Source organism: Colius striatus, chromosome 6 (genome assembly GCF_028858725.1).
Source record: "Colius striatus isolate bColStr4 chromosome 6, bColStr4.1.hap1, whole genome shotgun sequence".
NCBI lineage: Eukaryota > Metazoa > Chordata > Aves > Coliiformes > Coliidae > Colius > Colius striatus.
In genome coordinates, this window is record NC_084764.1 from 45,509,961 (window position 1) to 45,530,053 (window position 20,093).

Below are 20,093 nucleotides of genomic sequence, written 5' to 3' on the forward strand. Positions count from 1 at the left end.
GATCACGGCACTGTGGGGGCTGGAAGGGACCTTCTGAGCTCATCCACTCCAATCCCCTGCCAAAGCAGCTCCCACCTAGATCAGGTCACACAGGATGGGTTTTGAAGCCATCCAGAGCAGGAGCCTCCACACCCTCCCTGGGCAGCCTGGGCCAGGGCTCCCTCACTGAAACAGTTTCTCCTTCTGTTTACATGGAACTTTGTGTTCCAGCTTCATCCCGTCACCCCTTGTCCTGTCACGGGATGAAACAGAAAAAAAGTGCTGCCCCAACCTCCTGACACCCACCAGTGAGATATCTGTACCTATCAATGAGATCCCCCCTCCGTCTCCTCCAAACTAAACAGCCCCAGAGCCTGCAGCCTGCCTCGCTCCCAGTGCCCGGCTGACACAAAAAACCAGGAAAGCCACTAAATTCAGAACCACTTTTATTGGGGTAGATGTGGGTGAAGTAGTCAGTCTCATTTATAACCGGGATGTACGTCACAGTAGGCTGTTACATTCAGACTTTCACACTTAGAAAATATATATATTATGTACAGGGATTTGCAAATAGGTGTAAACATACAATACTTTAAAGATACCAGTACATTCCAAAACAAAAATATCAGCAAGGCAAACACCTCAAAGTGATTCCAGTCAGCCAGCATTCAGAACCTCTCTTAAATAAAGTAGCTTTTATGCTCGATGCTGCGTCGTTTGAGTTATTACTGAAAAAAAGGAAGTTTGTTGCTCTAGGTGAACCTCCCGCTCTCTGGCTAATTTGGTACTCAAAAACAGGCACCCATTGCTAGAAGGAAATTGCCTTCTTACTGATACAAGTGAGCCAATATGGCTGGTTTTGCTAGTACAAAGTAATCCAGTGCTGGAATAACTCAAGACAATCGAAACCGAAGTCAAACGTACAAAGTTAGAATAGATACTGCAGAGCCGATTAAAATCTAGAAGCCTATATAAGTCACCATAAACGATACTGCCAACAGACCAGCTACGTTTCCATCCCACTGCCTCGTCTCTTCAGCTAAACGATACGAACCGCCCTCCTCTTCGCCGGGGGGGGGGCGGCTTTTGGGCCGGGCCGGGGGAAGGGGCAGGGCGCCGGGGGCCTCGTGCTATCTCATCCAGGTGGCGCGGCCCAGCCCCGCCACGGGCGGCATGCCGGGCGGCGGGATGGGCGGCGGCACGGGGGGCTGTCCCCCCGGCGGCACGGCGGGCGGCGGGTAGCTGGCGGGCGGCATGCCCAGCCCCGGCGGCGGGTGCGGCGGCACGGCGTGCGCGGGCGGCAGCCGCGGCGGGGGGAAGTTGGGGTTGTAGGCGGGCGGAGGAGGGTAGCCCGGGGTGGGAGGGGGGATGTTGGGCGGCGGGAAGGAGGCGGGGGGCGGGGGCGGCACCGGCGGCGGCGGGTTGGGGGGGTACACGTGCGGGTGGTAGGGCAGGTGGGTCGGAGGGCCGTAGGCCGGCGGGAGGGCTCCGTAAGTCGGTCCTTCCGTTTTCATCATCGACTGAAGACTCTGATAACCCTCCCCTGACATGTAGGAGTTGGTAGTAGACATCCCCGTGATGTAGCTGGTGGGGGGCGGGGGCGGGGGGCGATGCGGCAGAGGCGGAGGCTGGTGCACAGGGGCGGGATGAGCGGGGGGAGGGATCTGGACCTTTGGCATGTCCACCGAGTCCACAGCGGCGGCCGGCTCTGCTTCGCCCAGCGGCACGGCCGTCGTCAGGGCCGGCTTGCGCTCTGCGGGGACACGGCGCACTCAGCGTTTGGGAGCACAGCGGCACTAACTGCTGCTCGTCATCTTTTCTGCCACTTATCTCAGAAGGGGGCTCAAGCCTCTAAGTCTCTGAATCACAGAATCTCAAGGGTTGGAAGGGACCTGGGAAGCTCATCCAGTGCAACCCCCCTGCCAGAGCAGCAGCACCTAGAGTAGGGCACACAGGAACTCATCCAGCTGGGTTGGAATGTCTCCAGAGAAGGAGCCTCCACAGCCCATCTGGGCAGCCCCTGCCAGGGCTCCCTCACCTCAACAGGGAACAAGTTTTCCCTTGTGTTTCTCTGGAACCTCTTCTGTTCCAGGTTGTCTCCATTGCCCCTTGTCCTGTCACTGGCCATCACTGAGCACAGCCTGGCTCCAGCCTCCACACACCCACTCTTTCTGGCTTTGTAACATGAATGAGGTCACCCCTCAGTCTCCTCCAAGCTCCAGAGCCCCGGCTCCCTCAGCCCTTCATCAGAAGGGAGATGCTCCACCCCATCACCTTTGTGTCCCTGCACTGAGCTCTCTCCAGCAGCTCCCTGTCCTTCTGCAACTGAGGGGCCAGAACTGGGCACAATATTCCAGATGTGGTCTCACGAGAGCAGAACCTCTCTGACCTGCTGCCCACAGCCCTTCTCATACAGCCCAGGATGCCATTGGCTTTCTTGGCCACGAGGGCACGTTGCTGGCTCAGGCTCATCCTGCTGTCCATCAGCACCCCTAGGTCGCTTCCTCGTGTGCTATTCTCTAACACTTCATTCCCCAGCCTGTACTGACACGTGGGGTTGTTCTTTCCCAGATGCAACACCCTACACTCGCCATATGGAATCCATTCAGCCTTTCTTATATCACTGGAAAATAACTAAGCTACACTGCAAAGCTCCAAGTCCATCTTCTTCCATTCCAAAATTTACATACATCTTCCATTCTCATTGCTGTTTTAATTTAAATGTTGTCCTACAAGCTGGCAGAAAGCAGCAGACTGGATGGACAGCACCAGGGCTAACAGATTTAAGGAGTCATGGGACCTAAGACAGCACCAACTTTTCAATCGGTGCTGCAACTTTCTTTAGTCCAGGCCTCCCTTCTAGCTCTCACACTCCAGGAAGTGGCCTGGGCTGACCTTCTGCACTTCACCTGCCTCCCACCTTAGCAAACACTAATTGGGAATACAGGGCAAATCCTCAAGTCTAACACCCACTTCTAAATCTGTTTATCAAAACAAAGAAAGGAGAAAACCAGCGAGTAAGGAAGTGGGAGATAGATTGCTTGGGACATGACATCTGATCAGCTCTGTTCTACCGATGAGTTTCCTGAAACTCAGCACGTGATACTTTAGGCAAGTTCACAAGAAGGTCAGGATTTTACAGTATCTGATTCGTCCATTTCTGGGAAAAATTGGCCTCTCTTTTTTTCCCCCCCTCTCTGCGGTCAGGCTAAAGCAAGGAATATCCCAGGAAGAACACGGACCCAAAGGCACCACACCTCTGTGTGATCACACAGTCAGCACTCAAATGGCCAACAAAAAGGAGTCTGGGACATCTTGACATTCATCTTGCTTGAATATACAAACATGCAGAACATTTCCAGTGGGAAAGGTTCTTTAGAGGCAGAGAAGGGGCAGGCACTTCCAGTGACCTGCAACAACTAAACCAACAACGCCAGATGGAATGGGAGCTAAACCCACCTTCAGCACTTCTGCTCATTAGGTCAATAGTCAGCCTTACTTTGCATTCACCTTGTGCTCAGAGCCCCAAAAGACAAGAGTTGGCCAACAACAGCTGGCCTCTGAAGACTGTTCTGAAAATATTTCAGTACTTCTCCAGTGATACTAGATGATCTCTCCAGGTCCCTTCCAGCCCTTGAGATTTGCTTGCATAAACAAATTCTAAGAGGAAAATTTTAGGTAACAAGGGTATGTGCTTAAATGAGGTTCATCTTATCTGAGCAACTGTAACTGTAACAGCAAAACTGTCCCCTGGGACAGCCTCATCACCAGCTCCTCAGAGGTGGGCACAGGCTGGCTGAGCTGCCCAGCATTACAGTGACTTCTAGTTCCTAAGCCAGAGCAGGCAATCCTTTCCCCATGTGCTCATTTGCAGAACCATTGTGGATGCACCACGTGCATTTAACAACTGAAGGAATGATGAAGATGGTATTTTAGAACCACCCCTTCATTCTTCATTAGAGTTGAACAATCAGGAAAACCCAGTCCTGCTGGATTTCAGAGCACTGCTTTTCTCCTGTAATTCCCTGTTAGACGTTGGCATCTTACAGTTACATTATGGGCCTTGCTCTATACAGTATTTATGTCACATTTAAGGGTGACTGGCAGGACAGCTAATGCACTGTGGTGCTGGAAGCACACTTTTTACAGCAGTTCAGTTTATTTAGCAAACATAAGGCACATGTGCAGTGTCAAAAGCTCTCTGGCAGATAAAAGTCCTCTTTTGGGACCCAACAAAGAAAGTCTCTCCCTTACTGTTAGAAGTGACACACTTGCAGAATTTCTACACTAAAACTGTCTCCAGTAAACTGTCCTGACTTTGATAGGGCAGTTGGGAGCCATTCCAATAATATAAAACAGCATTTGCCATCATTTTGAAAACCTAAGTCCCTTTTTGCCCGTTAGTGACAGTTTTAACCTTCTAGGCATTTCAAAGAGCCTTTGTCCACCTAGTATAGCCTTGTTTCCATCATGCTTCCCCTGCATCTGCCTGGAAAAGCCTCTGCTACTGAGATGAAACTCCCTCTAGAGCTTACCTACCCTCATGCTTGTACTTGCCACGCTGATTAATCAAAGCAACAAGCCCTGCCCCTACACTGCTACCAGCACCCAAGCAAAAAAGCAAAGCAACTCCAGCAAGAGCAGATACAATGAAGGAAACTTACCTGGAGGTGGATGTGCAGGAGGTACTGATGGATGTGAAGTTTCAATTTTAGGAATTTTAGATGGTGGTGGTGGTTCTAAAAAAGATGCACAAGTTCCTGATTGGCAATTGCTCTGCAATATCTTCCACATTCCAACCCTGTTCTTGTGCTAACGATTACCATCTCACATTGCCCTAAGCAAAAGCAGAGTGCCAATCCCACACACTAGGTAAGCTGAATACAGAAAACTGAAATCAAGGCCTTTTTATAAATACAACAGCATCAGGCACCACATGCTTCCAGAAGTCCTCCAAAAGAACTCATGCCTACTCTAGGTGGTCCTGCTCTGGCAGAGGTGTTGCACTGGATGAGCTTTCGAGGTCCCTTCCAGCCCTTGACATTCTGTGAGTCTGTGATAAGTTCAGGCTGTGTGCTTTATAACTAGAGACAGACAGTCTCAATACCAGTATGTGAATGGAGATGAGCACATGTACATTTTCTAGTGCCTAACTCATTTGTAAATGGTTAGAACCAATCTCAGAAGAAGTCGAACTATGCTCTGCAAGGGGAAACCAATCAAAATGGCTCTTGCAGAGGAGAGTAGAGACAGCTCTCTGGAAGCTGTCAGCAGAGCCAGAGAGGTGCCAGACTGACTTAGGAAAGGTTACAGAACCCCATCTGAGCTATCCTGAAATACATTGTTCCAAAACAGCAAAACAAAGTAAAAAACACCAACAAAAAGACCTAGATGTGATCTCTACAGTGAAGCATTGATGAAGCCAGCCCATATATTGATACAAAAGACCTTTTACTGGCAGCCAAGCCAACAACCCACTACAAGTGTCACTGATTACCAACAGACTTCTTAGTAGTGCAGCTATTTCATGACATGGCACCTTCAGTCACTTCCAGGTCTCACAGCCTGCTAAGTACTACTCTAAATGATGCATGGAGTTACACACTGACAGCAGAGTGGCTTAGCAAGACCTCTGCTGAACAGACTGGGCTCTTGGGGCAGTTATACTCCACTTTTGCCAAGTTTTGCATTTAGGAACATTTTAAAAATAGTTACAGTAGAGACATTCAAAGACTCACAGAATCTCAAGGGTTGGAAAGGACCTCAAAAAGCTCATCCAGTCCAACCCCCCTGCCAGAGCAGGGCCACCTAGAGTAGGTCATATTATTAAGATCAAAATAGTTTGGAAGTGCCAAGCCTGTAAGCAACCAAAGTGAGTGCATGTCAGCAAATGCCTTACTCTGCTTAAAACAGTAACATGAAAGCAATAGGAGCAGAATGTTAACGTTTACCTGATGGTTTTGTTTCTTCTTTTGGAGATACAGCCTGTTTAAGGAAAAAAAAGGAAGATCAAATTAAGACCACTGCGAAATTCAAAGTGTTTCCAAATGGCAGCAAGCAAGTGAAATAGGAAACAACTCTTGAGCCTGCTGAAGAGCTTTCTTACAGACCTCCCCAGAGCCAGTTTCCAATTCAGAACCAGTTTCTTCCTCCCTGCCCCAAAAGGAGGCAGTACAAACTGTTTATTCTTGAAATCAAGCTTGCTTGACAACAAAAACAATCAGATTTGGTAGCACAGAACCACGAACAGTTAGAACCTTAATAGCTCATGCTGACTTAAAAGTCTCTCCACTTTGCCTCACGTGGAATAAGAATGTGTTATGCCAAAACTGTAAAGGCTGTTCTATACACTAACATACCTGCCATATGACCAACAGAGGTCTAGCACACAAAAATCAGTGACCAAGATCATTCTTAGGGCAAACGCAAGTTTGCTGCATCCTGCATCCTTCAAACTAAATGGACATAGGTTAGTCTGAAAATAAAACCCAGCTTATAGTTCAAAGTTAAACTTACTGCTGGTCTTTTAATCTGTCTAGGAGGACTTGACTGGGGAGAGGGCTTTTTAGATTGCTGTGCCTGTGTTTGCTGCTGCTGCTGCTGCTGTTGTTGCTGTGCTGACTGTTGGGACTCTTTTTGCTGCTGAGTCTGTGATTGCTCTGAGCTCTGCGATTGTTGGGACTGCTGTACTGGAGGTGCCTGGGGTGTAGACTGAAGAGTTGGTGGCTGCTGTAGCTGGTGAGGAGTATGATGAGGCATTTGCTGTTTTCCCTGTGAGTACAGATCCAGGATCTGATGACAGATGTCTAAAAAAACCAATTCAAAATGTTATAATCCCAGAAGGTACCTTTAACACACAATTATCAAGTGAGCTTTTTACTGGACATCAACTTCAGAAAAAAATCATTGCAAATATTACCACGACAATGACCAGAGATTTAACTGTTTAAACCAGGCTATTTTTCCATTCATACTTGCATTTCTGAGTTTCTTCTGCCTATGGTGAGCAGCAGGTAGCTGTATATGCAGGCTTTCCAAAGGAAGAACAAAGTATCTTATGATGGCATTAATATACCACATGTCATTAGTGTGCTTGGAGAATCAAGTAACCATGTAACAGGATAGTAGTAGAGTAAGGAACTGAGATTATAGTTAAAATACCCATGTCTAGTAAGGCCAGACAAAATAAGTTTCAGGAAACAATGTTCTTCTTACAGCAGGTTAGGGGCTAAAGACTTGGAAAAGAAAACCTTTCTAGAAAAGCTAAAGCAGTTCTTTCCATAAGCATTCACTGATGCAGTATCAGAAACAGGAAAACAGGAAAGATTGGCATTCTACAACCATCTGACAAGGATACCTGAAACTGAAGGAACTCTGAAAAGGGAAAAAGCCCTAATACAAACCAAACATTTAAGAAATCATCAAACCTGCATTCACCAAGAGCAACATACCATTTCACTTAAAAACTCCACAGAACCCCATGCCAGATTCTGACAAGCACTAATTTTTAAAGGGGGACTCTAGAGCAATTTCTGGAACTGCAGCTATGCTTCACCTGATGTTTGCACCAGGTAAGAGTAAAGACTTGAATGAAGAATTTAGTGGCCACATAACCACAATTTACATAACAAAGTTCCTGCTTGAGGTCTCCTCGAGAGGACAAGCAGCAGGTCAATACAAGCAACATACACACACACAACATGAACAGTATTAAAGGGTGATGGAAAAGACACATAATTCATCCCCTATGAGAATTCACTCTCCCCGGATTCATGCCCCATTGTATGTTCCTTAGTCATGGTACACCATAAAAAACCATCCTAGCATAATGAGATGAACAAGGTCAGTCATCAATGAAGAGACAACTGGAACACGGGCTCCATTAGTTCCACTGTGTGTAGAGCTGCTTAGTTGAAGTGGGGAGAAGGGAACCAGCTAACTAGCTGTTATACACTAAATGAGTCATAAAGCAAGTACTGACCAGAAGACCAATCATGGTAACTAAATATGCTTCCAGACTGAGCCAGTCTAAGAAGTTTAATTTAAAAGCTAGTTAAGGCATACCCCCCTGTGACCTGAGTGACATGCTCTACATGTGACGATTTTCACTAAACCCTAGAGAGAAAGCAACTTGCATTTACTTATGGCCTAGGTTGCAGTTAGAGGAAATACTCCTCTGTTTGTGGTAAGTGTTTTTCATACCTTCCAGAACATCAACAGGAACATCTTGGACAAACTGCTCCCACCATCGTCTGTACATTGGTTTTGATGTCCATTCCTGTATCTCAAACTTACACAGACGGCCTGCTAAGTACATAACTGCAACAGCTATGATCTCAGGTTCCCACTGCAGTGACAGTGTAGTGCAGAGACTGGAAAACAGAACAAACACCACAAATCACAACCCTGAAGATAATTCCAATTGTCAAAGTACAACACTTTAATGTACAACATCTATAATTAACAGGGCATAAAATCCCACAGCACTTTAACTCCACACCAAGCTTTAATCAAGAGCTTTGTTAAACAAAAGAGTTCACAGAACTAAAGTGTTTCTGCACTATTGCTAACATGAAACAAGCCAACTTTACATACAGAATACAGAGGGCATACAACCATAGAAGCAATGTACCACATATGAACATCAAGTTTGGAGTTTAAAAATGGGAAATGGTATATGGGTGTAGAAGAAGGAAAAGACAGCATTACATTGCAAGCATGGGCAGATACATTCGACAGCAGTCTCACCTGGAGCACTCATTCATGTTCCCTGCTACACAAGTGTGTTGTCACTGTATCACACTGGTTAGCAAATGGTCACAGGGGCTGGAAGGGACCTTTAGAGCTCATCCAGCCCAACTCCCTGCCAGAGCAGGTCCCATCTAGATCAGGTCACACAGGAATGTGTCCAGGTGGGTTTTGAAGGCCTCCAGAGAAGGAGCCTCCACACTATCCCTGGGCAGCCTGAGCCAGGGCTCCCTTGCCTCAGCACTGAAACAGTTTTTCCTTATGTTTAAGTGGAACTTTTTGTGCTCCAGTTTCATCCCATTTACACCTTGTCCTGTCAAGTTTCTATCCTGGCAAAAGGTAATTTGGTTTGGCCCTTTCAAATAGTAACTTCTTTTTAATGCAGTACTAAATCATAACCACAAAACTGCTGAGGTCTTACTGGTGTGCTTCTATACTCAGATCTGAGACTCCCTGCTGTCCTGGTTTCAGCGGGACAGAGTCAACTTCCTCCCTAGTAGTTGGTACAGTGTTGTGTTCTGGATTTAGTGTGAGAACAATGTTGGTAGCACAATGATGTTGTAGTTGTTGCTAAGCAATGTTTATCCGAAGTGAAGGACTTTTCAGTTTCAGCAAGGAGGTGCATAAGAAGCTGGGAGGGAGCATGGCCAGGACATGTGAGCCCAACTAGCCAAGGGGCTATTTCACACCACACAAAGTCCTACTCAGTCCATGAACTGGAGAGAGTTGGTTGGAAGGTGCAGATGGCTGCTCAGGCATGGATGAACAGGTGGTGAGCAACTGCAGAGGGCATCACTTGTTTCTCCTGGGTTTTCTTTCCTTTTTTGTTACATTCCCTTTCATTCCAGTGTGACATTCCTTTTCATTACAATTATTGTTACATTTGTACTGCTATCATTATATTCTGTTCCATTTTAGTTAGCAAACTATTCTGATCTCCATCCATAAGTCTTATTGTCCTGTTTCTCCTTCCCATCCCAGTGGGAGTGTGGAGGCTGAATGAGTGGCTGTGTGGAGCCAAGTTTACCAAAGAAATACATAATCTCAGGATAAAGCAAGCAACAACAACTGTTTCACTCTCCAAGTGTTTCCTAGAGTACCTTACCTGTCATTGACAAACGTCCAAGCCATCTGAACCAGTTTTTGAATTTTATTTTTGTCTCCTGAAAAACAATCAGAAAAGTGGTAAGAAATAAAATGAGGAGGGACAAACAGTTTGGAACACAATACTCTTGCACTGTTAATGCACACTCAGTTTTGAAAACTAATAACATGCATTACTTGCTCACTCTGCCATGTTTTACCTTTGAGTTGTTTGGCATACTTGAGAAGAAATTGGTATGGATGTTCCACTTGCAAATCAAACTTTATTGTTTGTAGCAAGATTCTTTCAAGGACCATCACTTCTTCCTAGAACAGGTTACAAGGTAATCACAACATTATTCCTTCTTTTACTCATAACTCTTCTATGCTGACATAAAACATAACTACATAGTATCTCCAGACAACACTTTTGCTTAATTAGGGTTTGTAACCAAGGAGAACAGATATTTCTCCAGCTTAACACATTACCTTAACTCAGATAGTTTTTCTTCACGTTTATTTGAGGCAGGACAAGGGATGTAGTGTTTAACACAATTAAAAAACTGCCTGGATGTCAGGGCTTAGAGACTGGTGGTGAATGAAGTTAAACCCAGTTGGTGGCCAGTCACCAGTGGTGTTCCCCAGGGCTCAGTGCTGGGGTCAGTTCTCCTTATAAATAACTTGAATGAGGGAATCAAGTGAACCCTCAGTAAGTTTGCAGATGACACGAAGCTGGGTGGGAGTGTTGATCTGCCTCAGCTTACAACAATAACAGATTTCAACATGAGTGTTTTTACCTTTGGATCATCTCCAAACTGTCCAAACTGTACATCATTTAGCAAGCTACGAGCTGTTTTAATTATATCTTTACATTTCTTAGGTGTTTCTTCAACTTTTCCTGCTAGGAAGAGACAGCAGGCTCCTGTCACCTAAAAAAGAAAATGCTTTCAAAAAGTAGCCTGCATGTGGCTATGCAACAGACTATAGCATAGTAAAAGCACTGTCAGTTTCCTTTAACAGCTGTGTAGACATTTCCCAGAAAGGACTTAATATTAACTTCTCATTTTATTATAGTGTTAAACTTTTACATTTGGAGGACTGTCCATTTTATACATTTTAAGGTTAGAAACCCAAAGCAAAGTTTGTCCTAGTTCTACATTGTCTGACAAACAGTTTTGCACTTTGTTTTAGACAATACAGGAGTGCCAGAACTACAGCTGTTACTCTTCCTAAAGACCAGTGGTATCAAGACATAAATAGAAATGTGTCAAGAAGCCAGAATGGTGGACTTTAAGCTGTAATGATTAAAAGATAAAACGCTTCATTTTCATCAGAGTGGTGGCCAGCAGTAGTACCCAACTGACTTATCACCATTCCTAACAGTCCATGCCTAGTGCAACCACCATATTAAGTCATCAATACTGTAAATACTTACATATCTTGGGAATTGTTTGAAGGAATGAAACATATAAAACCGATGGAAATAAATGATTCCGGTTGCTAGAGTATCATAATGTCTGTGGTGTTGGGTAAGGACTTCCAAACAGGGCACAAAACAAATGTAAACCCAAAGATGCACAAAGGAAAAGCTACAATCTCCTGTATTTGGTACCATAGGTAATTGTTCAGTGAGCTGTCACAAAACTCTGCAACTCAAACAGAAGCTTTAGAAAAAAAAATAGCCACAATGCCCCTAAAGGCTGCACCAACACTACAATTCAGCCCAGATGCAGGTGGTAGCTAAACAACTTATTGGAAATGTGCAAAGTCCTGATCACGTTTATAGGAGGATCCAGGCAAAGTCATCTTTGTGTTAAATTGTACCTGCTTCAGCGAAGGTCAAAACCAGCAGTAGGTACATGAAGGAACACAATTACTACTTCACTTTAAAGCTCTGGTGTGGAGGAAAGCTAATACCTGTTCACACCTACCAACTCAAATCAAATCTGAACGTGCTCCTTAATCTTCTCTTCATTAGGTTTTATTAGACAAAGGACAGGAAATTAAGAGAAGCACAGGAGCAAAAGTTTAAGTGGCAGCCTAGGACAGAGTAGCACAGCAGGAAGAGCTTACTAAAATATATAAACTTGTAAATCCCAACCAAACAATTACCCCCACCCCCAACCAATCCAAAAAGAACCCCCTGCAACCAAATCAAACCCCAAGACTCCTGGGGAGGCAGACATTGGAAAGCTCAGAGGAGAAACAGGTAGAAAAAGGAATACAAAATTCAAAAGCTGAGAAGTTACATTGATTCATATAGTAAGAGATTGAGTTTCATAATTGCCACAAGTTACCCTTCATTGGCAAGTCTGTCTCAGCTTCCCTTTGGCCAAGTGATCCAGGTGAAACCAATGTGTCTGAACGAGTTACATCAAAAGACAAGTGAACTCAGAAAGACTTTTGATGAATGGTAAAGGAACAGGCAAACAGCTAACTAAGCACACAACGTTTCTGATTCATTTCATTCTGAAAATCAGAAAGAAGTTGCATCTTAACAGGACTTTAAAGGATACAGCCCTAAACGTGTTCCCACATCGAAGATGAATCTGGCCCCCTCTCTGCGGTACCGTGCCTCAGTAGCAGGATCAAGCCCTTCCAGCTGTGATGGTGTATGTGCCAAATCTTTCTTATCCCAGTACCAGCATGGCTTTGTATGGTCCAGGTTTGCCAAGTTTACAGAAGGGCTGGAATTTTCTTTATTCTCCTTCATTTATTAAAACAGAATTGTTCTTGCTTACTAACTTTTCAAAAAGGAAGTCTTCAGAGAGTCGCTTCAAAACCTTTAAGACGACAATAAAGAATCTCTTTTAAAATTGAGGGATTTCAAGGGGTGATGGAAAGAAGCTGGAGCACAAAAAGTTCCATTTAAACATAAGGAAAAACTATTTCCCTGTTGAGATGAGGGAGCCCTGGCCCAGGCTGCCCAGGGAGGGTGTGGAGGCTCCTGCTCTGGAGGGCTTTAAAACCCACCTACACACGTTCCTGTGTGACCTGATCTAGGTGGGACCTGCTCTGGCAGGGGATTGGACTGGATGATCTCTAAAGGTCCCTTCCAATCCGCACCATTCTGTGATTTCCCCTCACCACCCCATTCAAAGAAGAACAGTGTTTAACCTTGCCCGTTGGAAGAGACTTTTCCTATGCTCAAAGACAAGCGATAGTTACCCTGCCCTTATGCCCCAAACATGCTACAAATTCAATTCAAAGACATAAACACAGACACAGGTTATCTTTGCTAGTCGCTGTTTAAGAAAGAAACTTCAAGAACGCATTATCAGCAGTATCTGCTACTTCTTAGGAGAACAACTTTCACCTACTTTGTCCACAAAATAAGCAAAAGCAATTCAGGGATAGTAGTAGCAAGATCTGAAAAGTCGGGCTGGGGGGCAGGTGGTGTGGAAATGGCCTCACTAAACGTGTTCATTAGGTCACTCTGAATGGCAATTTAAACAGCCACTTGGTCTCCTGGAGATCTCCCAGTGCTAACACAGCGGAGACCACCTGGTACCAAAACGGAGCGTACCCCCAAAATGTGAAGAAAAAAGGTAATAAAAGTAGTACTCTTTTACTTACTAAGATTAAGACAATTGATGTGAGTCTGTAGAGTAAGACGGCATCTAAAATCATCCCCAAAACCAGGCAGTTAGGCAGCTCTTGCAGTGTAATCACTTTCCTGTGTTTACCAGCACTTTGCATATGCATTTACATCACAAAGCTCTGCAGGCAATTTCCTGGTGTTTGAGTTACAACTCATGTTCAGCAAATCCTAAATGCAAAGGCAGAACTAAGATTATTATGATGCCTTTATTTCAGACACAAAACTACTCTGACTGTAATTCAATAAACTATATCTACTCTGCACAAATTACTGCAGTCACCTGCAAAGGTCTGCACCACCGTGATTAACATCTGATGCAATGGATCTGCTCTAAGTCAAATAGTCAGGGGAAGACTCAAAGTTACAACTCTTCATTTTAAGCTGTTAATTTTCCAGATGTTTCCCTTCTGAAAAGGGAAGGAAGATCACATGAACTGCCATAAAGACAATGCTGCAATCAGTGTCTCACAGAAGCTCAAGGGCTGGAAGGACCTTGGAAGATCATCCAGTGCAAACCCCCTGCCAGAGCAGCACCACCTAGAGCAAGGCACACAGGAACTCATCCAGCTGGGTTGGAATGTCTCCAGAGAAGGAGACTCCACAGCCCATATGGGCAGCCCCTGCCAGTGCTCTCTCACACTCACAATGAAGAAACTTTTCCTTGTATTTCTCTGGAACCTCTTCTGTTCCAGCTTGTCCCCATTGCCCCTTGTCCTATCATTGGCCATCACTGAGCACAGCCTGGCTCCAGCCTCCACACACCCACTCTTTATGGCTTTATAACATGAATGAGGTCACACCTGAGTCTCCTCCAAGCTCATGAACCCCAGCTCCCTCAGCCTCTCATCAGAAGGAAGATGCTCCACTCCACCACCTTTGTGTCCCTGCACTGAGCTCTCTCCAGCAGCTCCCTGTCCTTCTGCAACTGAGGGGCCCAGAACTGGGCACAATATTCCAAATGTGGTCTCACGAGGGCAGAGCAGAGGGGGAGCAGAACCTCTCTGACCTGCTGGCCACAGTCCTTCTCATACAGCCCAGGATGCCAAAAGGAAAAACTTTTCCTTCCTCAGACTAAAGGAAACTTTGTTCTGCGTTGGTTTTGGAGGAACCTCCACAGCTCATGGCACCGGTGACAAACCAATCCGAATTCTCTCACAAATGGGCCAACGGTTATTTAAAACCATTTCCAGGGCCAAGGAAAGAGCAGCGTGCCGCGACCACGCACTCACTACGGAAGCGTTGTGTGTTACAGTTGTTCCGGCCCTTCTACCTCACAAGCTCCTCTGCCTCCTAACGCTTCCAACAACTTCAAACACAACTCACATAAAACAACCGCCCGAAGCGACGCGACCTGCTTCTACGAAGGGCGAAAGCATTTCCGAAGAGGGAAGTGGGAATAAGAACAAAAAGGCAGCCGACACGACGCCGCTCCCGGCAGCCCCGTCCCCGCCGCGTCGGCACAGAACAACCCGAAGCTTCCCTTCCGCCTCCCCTCGCGCGCCATTGCCGCGGGGATGGCTCCGGCTGTCCGCACCGTGCCGAGCCGGAGCGCCCGCCCCGCAGCCCCTACCCGCCCCACAACGCCCAGCGCCCCCTCAGCGCGGCGCCCGCCGCTCCGCGCCCCTCAGGCCCAGGCCCGGGCCTGGCCCGCCCGCTCCGCCGCCCGGCCTCCCCAGCCCCTTCCCCTCTCCCCGAGGCCGCAGCCGTGGGCAGCGGGCGGCCGCGGCTGGCGGCGCCCCGCAGCCCCGCTCGCAGGCCACGTACGGCAGAACAAACCGCAGCGGCGCGCGGAGCCTCTAGCGACGGCGCAGCCTCCGCGCACTGCGCGCCGCCATCTTGGGAACCAGGCCAAGGCCGCTCACTGCGTCATCACGTCGGCGTCGCAAGGGCACAGCGCGGGAGGACGGGGCCTCTGCTGCCTGGCGACCAATCAGAAGCGGCGGCTCCTGCCCCTCCACCAATCCCGTCTCTGACAGTAGCTGCTGAGCGAGAGAAGTGCCGAGACTCTTGGAACAGACCAATCAGAAAGCCGGACCGGCAAGATTGACAACTGCCGAAACCAATAGCAATCTGAAGGCCGGGGTTAAATCCTAGCCAATAGGACAGCTGCCATGCCCTCGTTCAAGACCGGTAGTGAAGGCGAAAGGGTGGTCGGCGGGGATTGGCTGCCGCGGGTCAGTGAGGGGGCGGGTCTCCCCGGCCGGGCCAATGGCGGTGGAGGGGGCGGGGCCGCACCGGGAGCGAGGGGCTAAGGCGAGCTCGGCCGGCGCTTCCCACCCGCGGGCGGCGGCGTCCGGCGGAGGCTCCGCGGCTCCACGGCACGCGCGGGAGGTAAGCGAGGCCTCGCCTCAGTGGCCCTCCCCTGCCTCGGCCGCTCGCCCCGCGGCCGGCTCTTTGCGCCCCCTCGCCTCGGCGGGGCCCGGGCCCTTCCCCGTCGGCGCTGCCGGGAGCCTCGCCCCGCCGCGGCCCGTTCCGCCGCTCTTTCCGGGCACCCGCCGCCCCGGGAGGCGGTGCCGCCCCCTCATCCCCCTTCCTTTCTCCTCCCCCGTCCGCTCCTCGCTCTACGGCGCCGGCCTCGCTCTCCTCCCCCGCCCCGCGGCCCGAGCGGCCGTTATTCCGCGTTCGGGGCCGCCCACCCGCGCCCGTTCTCGCGGGGAGCTGCGGCCCTGGTGAGGTGAGGCGGGGGGGCAGGCTGAGCTCTCGCTGGCTCGCCGGGGATGGTTGGCGCTCGCCCCGCGCTCCGCTGCCCGTGCGTTGGTCTCGTTTCAGCCTGGTCTGTGCGCGTTTAAAACGAGCTGGGCGATGACATTTGGCATCTTCACACCCGTTTCCCTTCTCCTACCCGCCCCCAAGTCCTAGAGACTGAGCAACACCCAGAGTAAAACACGCTGCTTCAAACTGCTTTCTCTGTGATGTCATTGCTTTTTTGTGTGTGTGACACATTTTCAATACTCCCTACTCCTACTTCTTCAGCTTTCCAGAGGGCCTTCCGTAAGTAACTCCAGCTCTCAAGGTCTGACTCAGTAGTGTTTCTGCTGGGTTGTGGCTCCTCAGAGTCCTCTGGTTTCTTTCCTTTGCTATAGTCTGCAACTTGCTTTAGTAAAGGAATTAAACCTTTTTAGCGGGGGTAAAAAAGGTGAGTTTTAAAATGAGAATAAATGTTTTACTCTTAAGGCAACTGTCAAATGAAGTATGAGGATGTAACTCCTGAGGCAGCCTAGGTGTTTCAGCCTCCCCCTATTACCACAGCAGCTGCCAAGACAGAACTCCTCCTGAACCCTTCCTCATCTTCCCAGCAACACTTGCGTAGAGTTGCTTAAGCCGAGGCTACGTTCTGCATTTGAATCTAATTCTTAGCAACTTCCTGAATTTTGAAGTGCCGTTTGGCCTTTCACCCAAAGCAGTACTCAGTTGTCAGTACAAGCTCAGTTCCTGGCTTTGGAATGTGTCCATCACAGCTTGGTTTAAGGCTGCTCTTCTCCCAAGCTTGATAGCTGCTTCTTTTGGAAAGATATGTCCTTGGAACCTAAGCTGACTCATGAGATAAAGTTGAAAGCAAATTGCTTTTCTCTTTCCTAAGAGCATGTAGCATAGACACCTGTCCCTTTAGGTGAGAGCTTTGCTCTCTGAAAATTGCTACTAATGATAGCTTAATGTCTCACAGGTGTTTTCTGCTTTCAGTCGTTGTAAGCTTGTGTCTATAAAGTGAAACATAGTCTTTTGTAGGTGAGTAAACAGCTATGGCTTTTTGCATGTCCACTGTCTTCTCCTGATATAGAATAGTAAATCAGTGTGCAAGTTGTTGGAGGGCTTGGCATGATGGGCACAAAGGCGGGGGTATTTCCAGATATTTTTGCTCAGTTAAGTAATTTAATATGGTAGGGACTCAAGCATGCCATCTTGCACTTTAATAGAGCTTTCAGTTATGTTTAGCAAGTGGTTCTGGGCCCCTGAGTTCCAGAAGGACAGGGAGCTGCTGGAGAGAGTTCAATACAGGGCCAGCCAGATGATGGAGTGGAGCATCTCCCTTGTGATGACAGGCTGGTCCTGCTCTGGCAGGGGGTTGAACTGGATGATCTTTCAAGATCCCTTAAAATCCTTATGATTCTGTGATATGTTGAAATGCAGTTGAAAATACATCCTTGACATGGTGTTACCAGAAGTAGATTTAGGCTGTTGGGAGAAGTTCCTCCAACCCTGAAGTGCTTTGTAATCTGTATGTTACTGATCCCAGTTAGAGTTGCCCTGGTCTGTAGCTGAAGTCTGAGTTGTGAAACCAACTTCTAATTTAAAATGTTTAGATAAGCCACATTACGTCTGTCTACATGGAAAAGCTTTTATCTTGGTCATATGTGGTTAACGAATTTAGACGTGCCCACTGTATCTAAAGCGTTACGTACCTCATCATAGTGGTGCTGATTGCAATGTTAAACTGATGTATTATGTAGTTTTCAGCCAACGAGCATTCTGGTGGTTGCTCTTTGAAAGGAAGAGGCATTTTAAGGATATTGGAGATCTCAGATCTGTATCTTTACTACCAGCATCTCATAGCATTCCGTGCTTGTTAAGGGACGTGTCGTGATACCCATGACTTAAGCACCAACAGTTCTGTCTTGTTTCGTTAGGTCTATGCTGATGAGTGAAGCCAGGGTGACTTCATTCTCAATTAGGAATTGCATTTTATAAAGTGAGGTTAATATTTTCTAAATTAAGAATATTGAGAAACATACATATAAACCCAGTACATTAGGGGGTTTGTTTAATCCTACTCAACGGGAATTTGGAACAAAAAGACTGGGAGTCTTCAGGAGGAACTAATCTTAAGTAAAGAAATTAAATGAAAAAAGTAGCTTGCCAAAGTGGTAGGGTTCAACAGTCCATTTATTGGCTCCTTTCTACAAAGAGTAAATATTTTTTCTTTTCTGTTCAAATAGTTGTCTGTGGAGCTGGACCAAAAGAGAGGCAAGGGAGTTATTAATCATCGAGAAAGGGCTTGAGTTGTTTCCTCTCTGGCAGTTAGTAGGTTATCTTCCCTAGAAGATTGGTGAGATGTGTATAGTAAGAAGCACTCCTGCATAAGAAAGCTTTGACGGGAGGTGGAGGAGGGGACACAGGGACAATCCTATAGTTATTAACATAGCAGGTCAGAATTAGTGAGCTGATAAGTCATAGGGATTATGAAATACATACTTTTCTTGGATATGTTGTTTTAGATGTAACCATTTTCCTTTGCCCTTTAGCCTTTTGTGTTACCTTCAAATTAATAATTTCTTACTAGAGGTTTATATTTAATTGATGAGGCAGTCTTGTTTTTAGACTCAAACTAGGATCAGCTGCCAGGGGATGAGGAATGTCAAAACAGCAGATTAATCTTTTTCGTAGATTGAGGATTATCAAGTCAGAATCTTGTCAAGATGTGTTCTATTTGATTCTAATTGTAAGACTGAATGTCTGTGGAAGTTACTTCCCAATAGTTAGCTAAATTTGTTGGAATTGGTGTTCATTGTAAGTGCATCAAATAAATGTTTAGTTCATCTTGGTCACTTCTTTTGATCCTCTCCTGCAGGGTGGTTTCTTCCCAGTAGCACAGTAATATTTATATAACATCATTCTTTCCTTAACCTGAAACCAAAATGGGACAAATACAGTTTGTTCTTTGCAGGGTAGATGCATGTGGTGCATACAGCAGTGGTTCAATCTTCTCTCTTTTCTACATGCTGTATGTGCTAATGTTGACAAACCCAGGGTGGTACAGTTGTTTTTACAGCAAATGGGATTTTTATTGTAACTCTGGCCATCATTTGCCAGCTAACTTGTTAGGGATGCTTCAGCTTCCTAGGCCTGGTTTTAGATGCTTAGTAATGCTTTAATCATGAGAAAGGACCTCTCAAATCTAAATAAAGTGTACTAGGAGTTCTTCATTGCACTGTAAAAATGCCCCATTGGCATTGTCTGGCTTTAGTCTTGTGTATTTGCAGCTAGACTTTGAAGGGGCTCGTGTTGCTGTAATTACAAGGCGAGTTCACTGCACAGGAGTGTTTTAACATTGCATTCTTTCTCTTGCCCTTCCTCTGCTGTAACCTTCTTTGCTCCCTTTTTCTGTTTTTAGCTGTTCTGTCCTACATTGGCACTTGCCTGCATCTTTTCCACTAAATGACTATTCCACTTGCTCCATCTATCCCTATTTATCCTTTACCACTTCCCTTACTGTTCAGTGAGTCTGCCTTTGCTTTCTTTTAAGTAAGGAAGAATTAGCACCAAAATCTTGCCGCTTAATTCTGGGATCAGTTACCAGACTAGAGCAGATGTCAGCTGCAGGGAGGATTCCACCTGTCTTTCTAGCCTGGGCTGAAGCATGCTGAGATACGAATGATTATGCTTGAGATGAGTTTTGTCTCCAGTGAGTACAGGCAAACAGGTGTTTACATGCTCTAAAGCTGGCCACATTTATGCTTCTGGGACTGTGGCTGCTAATATCACATTAATAATCAAAACAGAATATAAATTGTGATTTGAGAGATTTCTTTTACTTTTCAGAAGGATTTTTTGAGCCTCAAATTTGGGAATGGCAGATTAGGATCCACTTCCTACTTTATTTTACTCTTGGGTGGCTTCCCAAAATCTCTGAAGGAGCTGGCTGACCAGTCCTGGAACTGCCTGAACAGCAGTGCTTGAGCTGCCG

The 20,093-nt window shown here is 46.6% G+C and overlaps 2 protein-coding genes across 5 annotated transcripts in view; one reads left to right on the plus strand and one right to left on the minus strand.

Moving 5' to 3' along the window:
- Positions 1-408: 408 nt before the first annotated feature.
- CCNK (cyclin K) lies at positions 409-15,284 on the minus strand. 3 transcript variants are annotated; one of them, XM_061998921.1, is made up of 12 exons: positions 15,176-15,283; positions 13,387-13,579; positions 12,327-12,593; positions 11,246-11,327; positions 10,608-10,739; positions 10,032-10,137; positions 9,833-9,890; positions 8,182-8,351; positions 6,496-6,785; positions 5,931-5,964; positions 4,644-4,718; positions 409-1,732 (listed from the first exon to the last, which is right to left on the minus strand). In XM_061998921.1, exons 3-12 carry the CDS (start codon positions 12,521-12,523, stop codon positions 1,110-1,112), a joined length of 1,767 nt encoding a protein of 588 aa, XP_061854905.1. In that variant the 5' UTR covers positions 12,524-12,593; positions 13,387-13,579; positions 15,176-15,283; the 3' UTR covers positions 409-1,109. The 3 variants fall into 3 exon arrangements, with proteins under 3 accessions (XP_061854905.1, XP_061854907.1, XP_061854906.1); XM_061998923.1 differs by lacking the exon at positions 15,176-15,283 and adding an exon at positions 13,692-14,952; XM_061998922.1 differs by lacking the exon at positions 13,387-13,579 and having other exon boundaries at positions 15,176-15,284.
- Positions 15,285-15,638: 354 nt separating this feature from the next.
- The window catches only part of SETD3 (SET domain containing 3, actin N3(tau)-histidine methyltransferase), a 55,244-nt gene continuing 50,789 nt past the window's right edge, over positions 15,639-20,093 (plus strand). Inside the window, exon 1 of one of the 2 annotated variants that reach the window (XM_061998427.1) lies at positions 15,639-15,742. The gene's annotated coding sequence lies outside the window, so the exon portion shown is untranslated. The remainder of the gene's footprint in view (positions 15,743-20,093) is intronic. The other variant, XM_061998428.1, reaches the window with a different exon arrangement.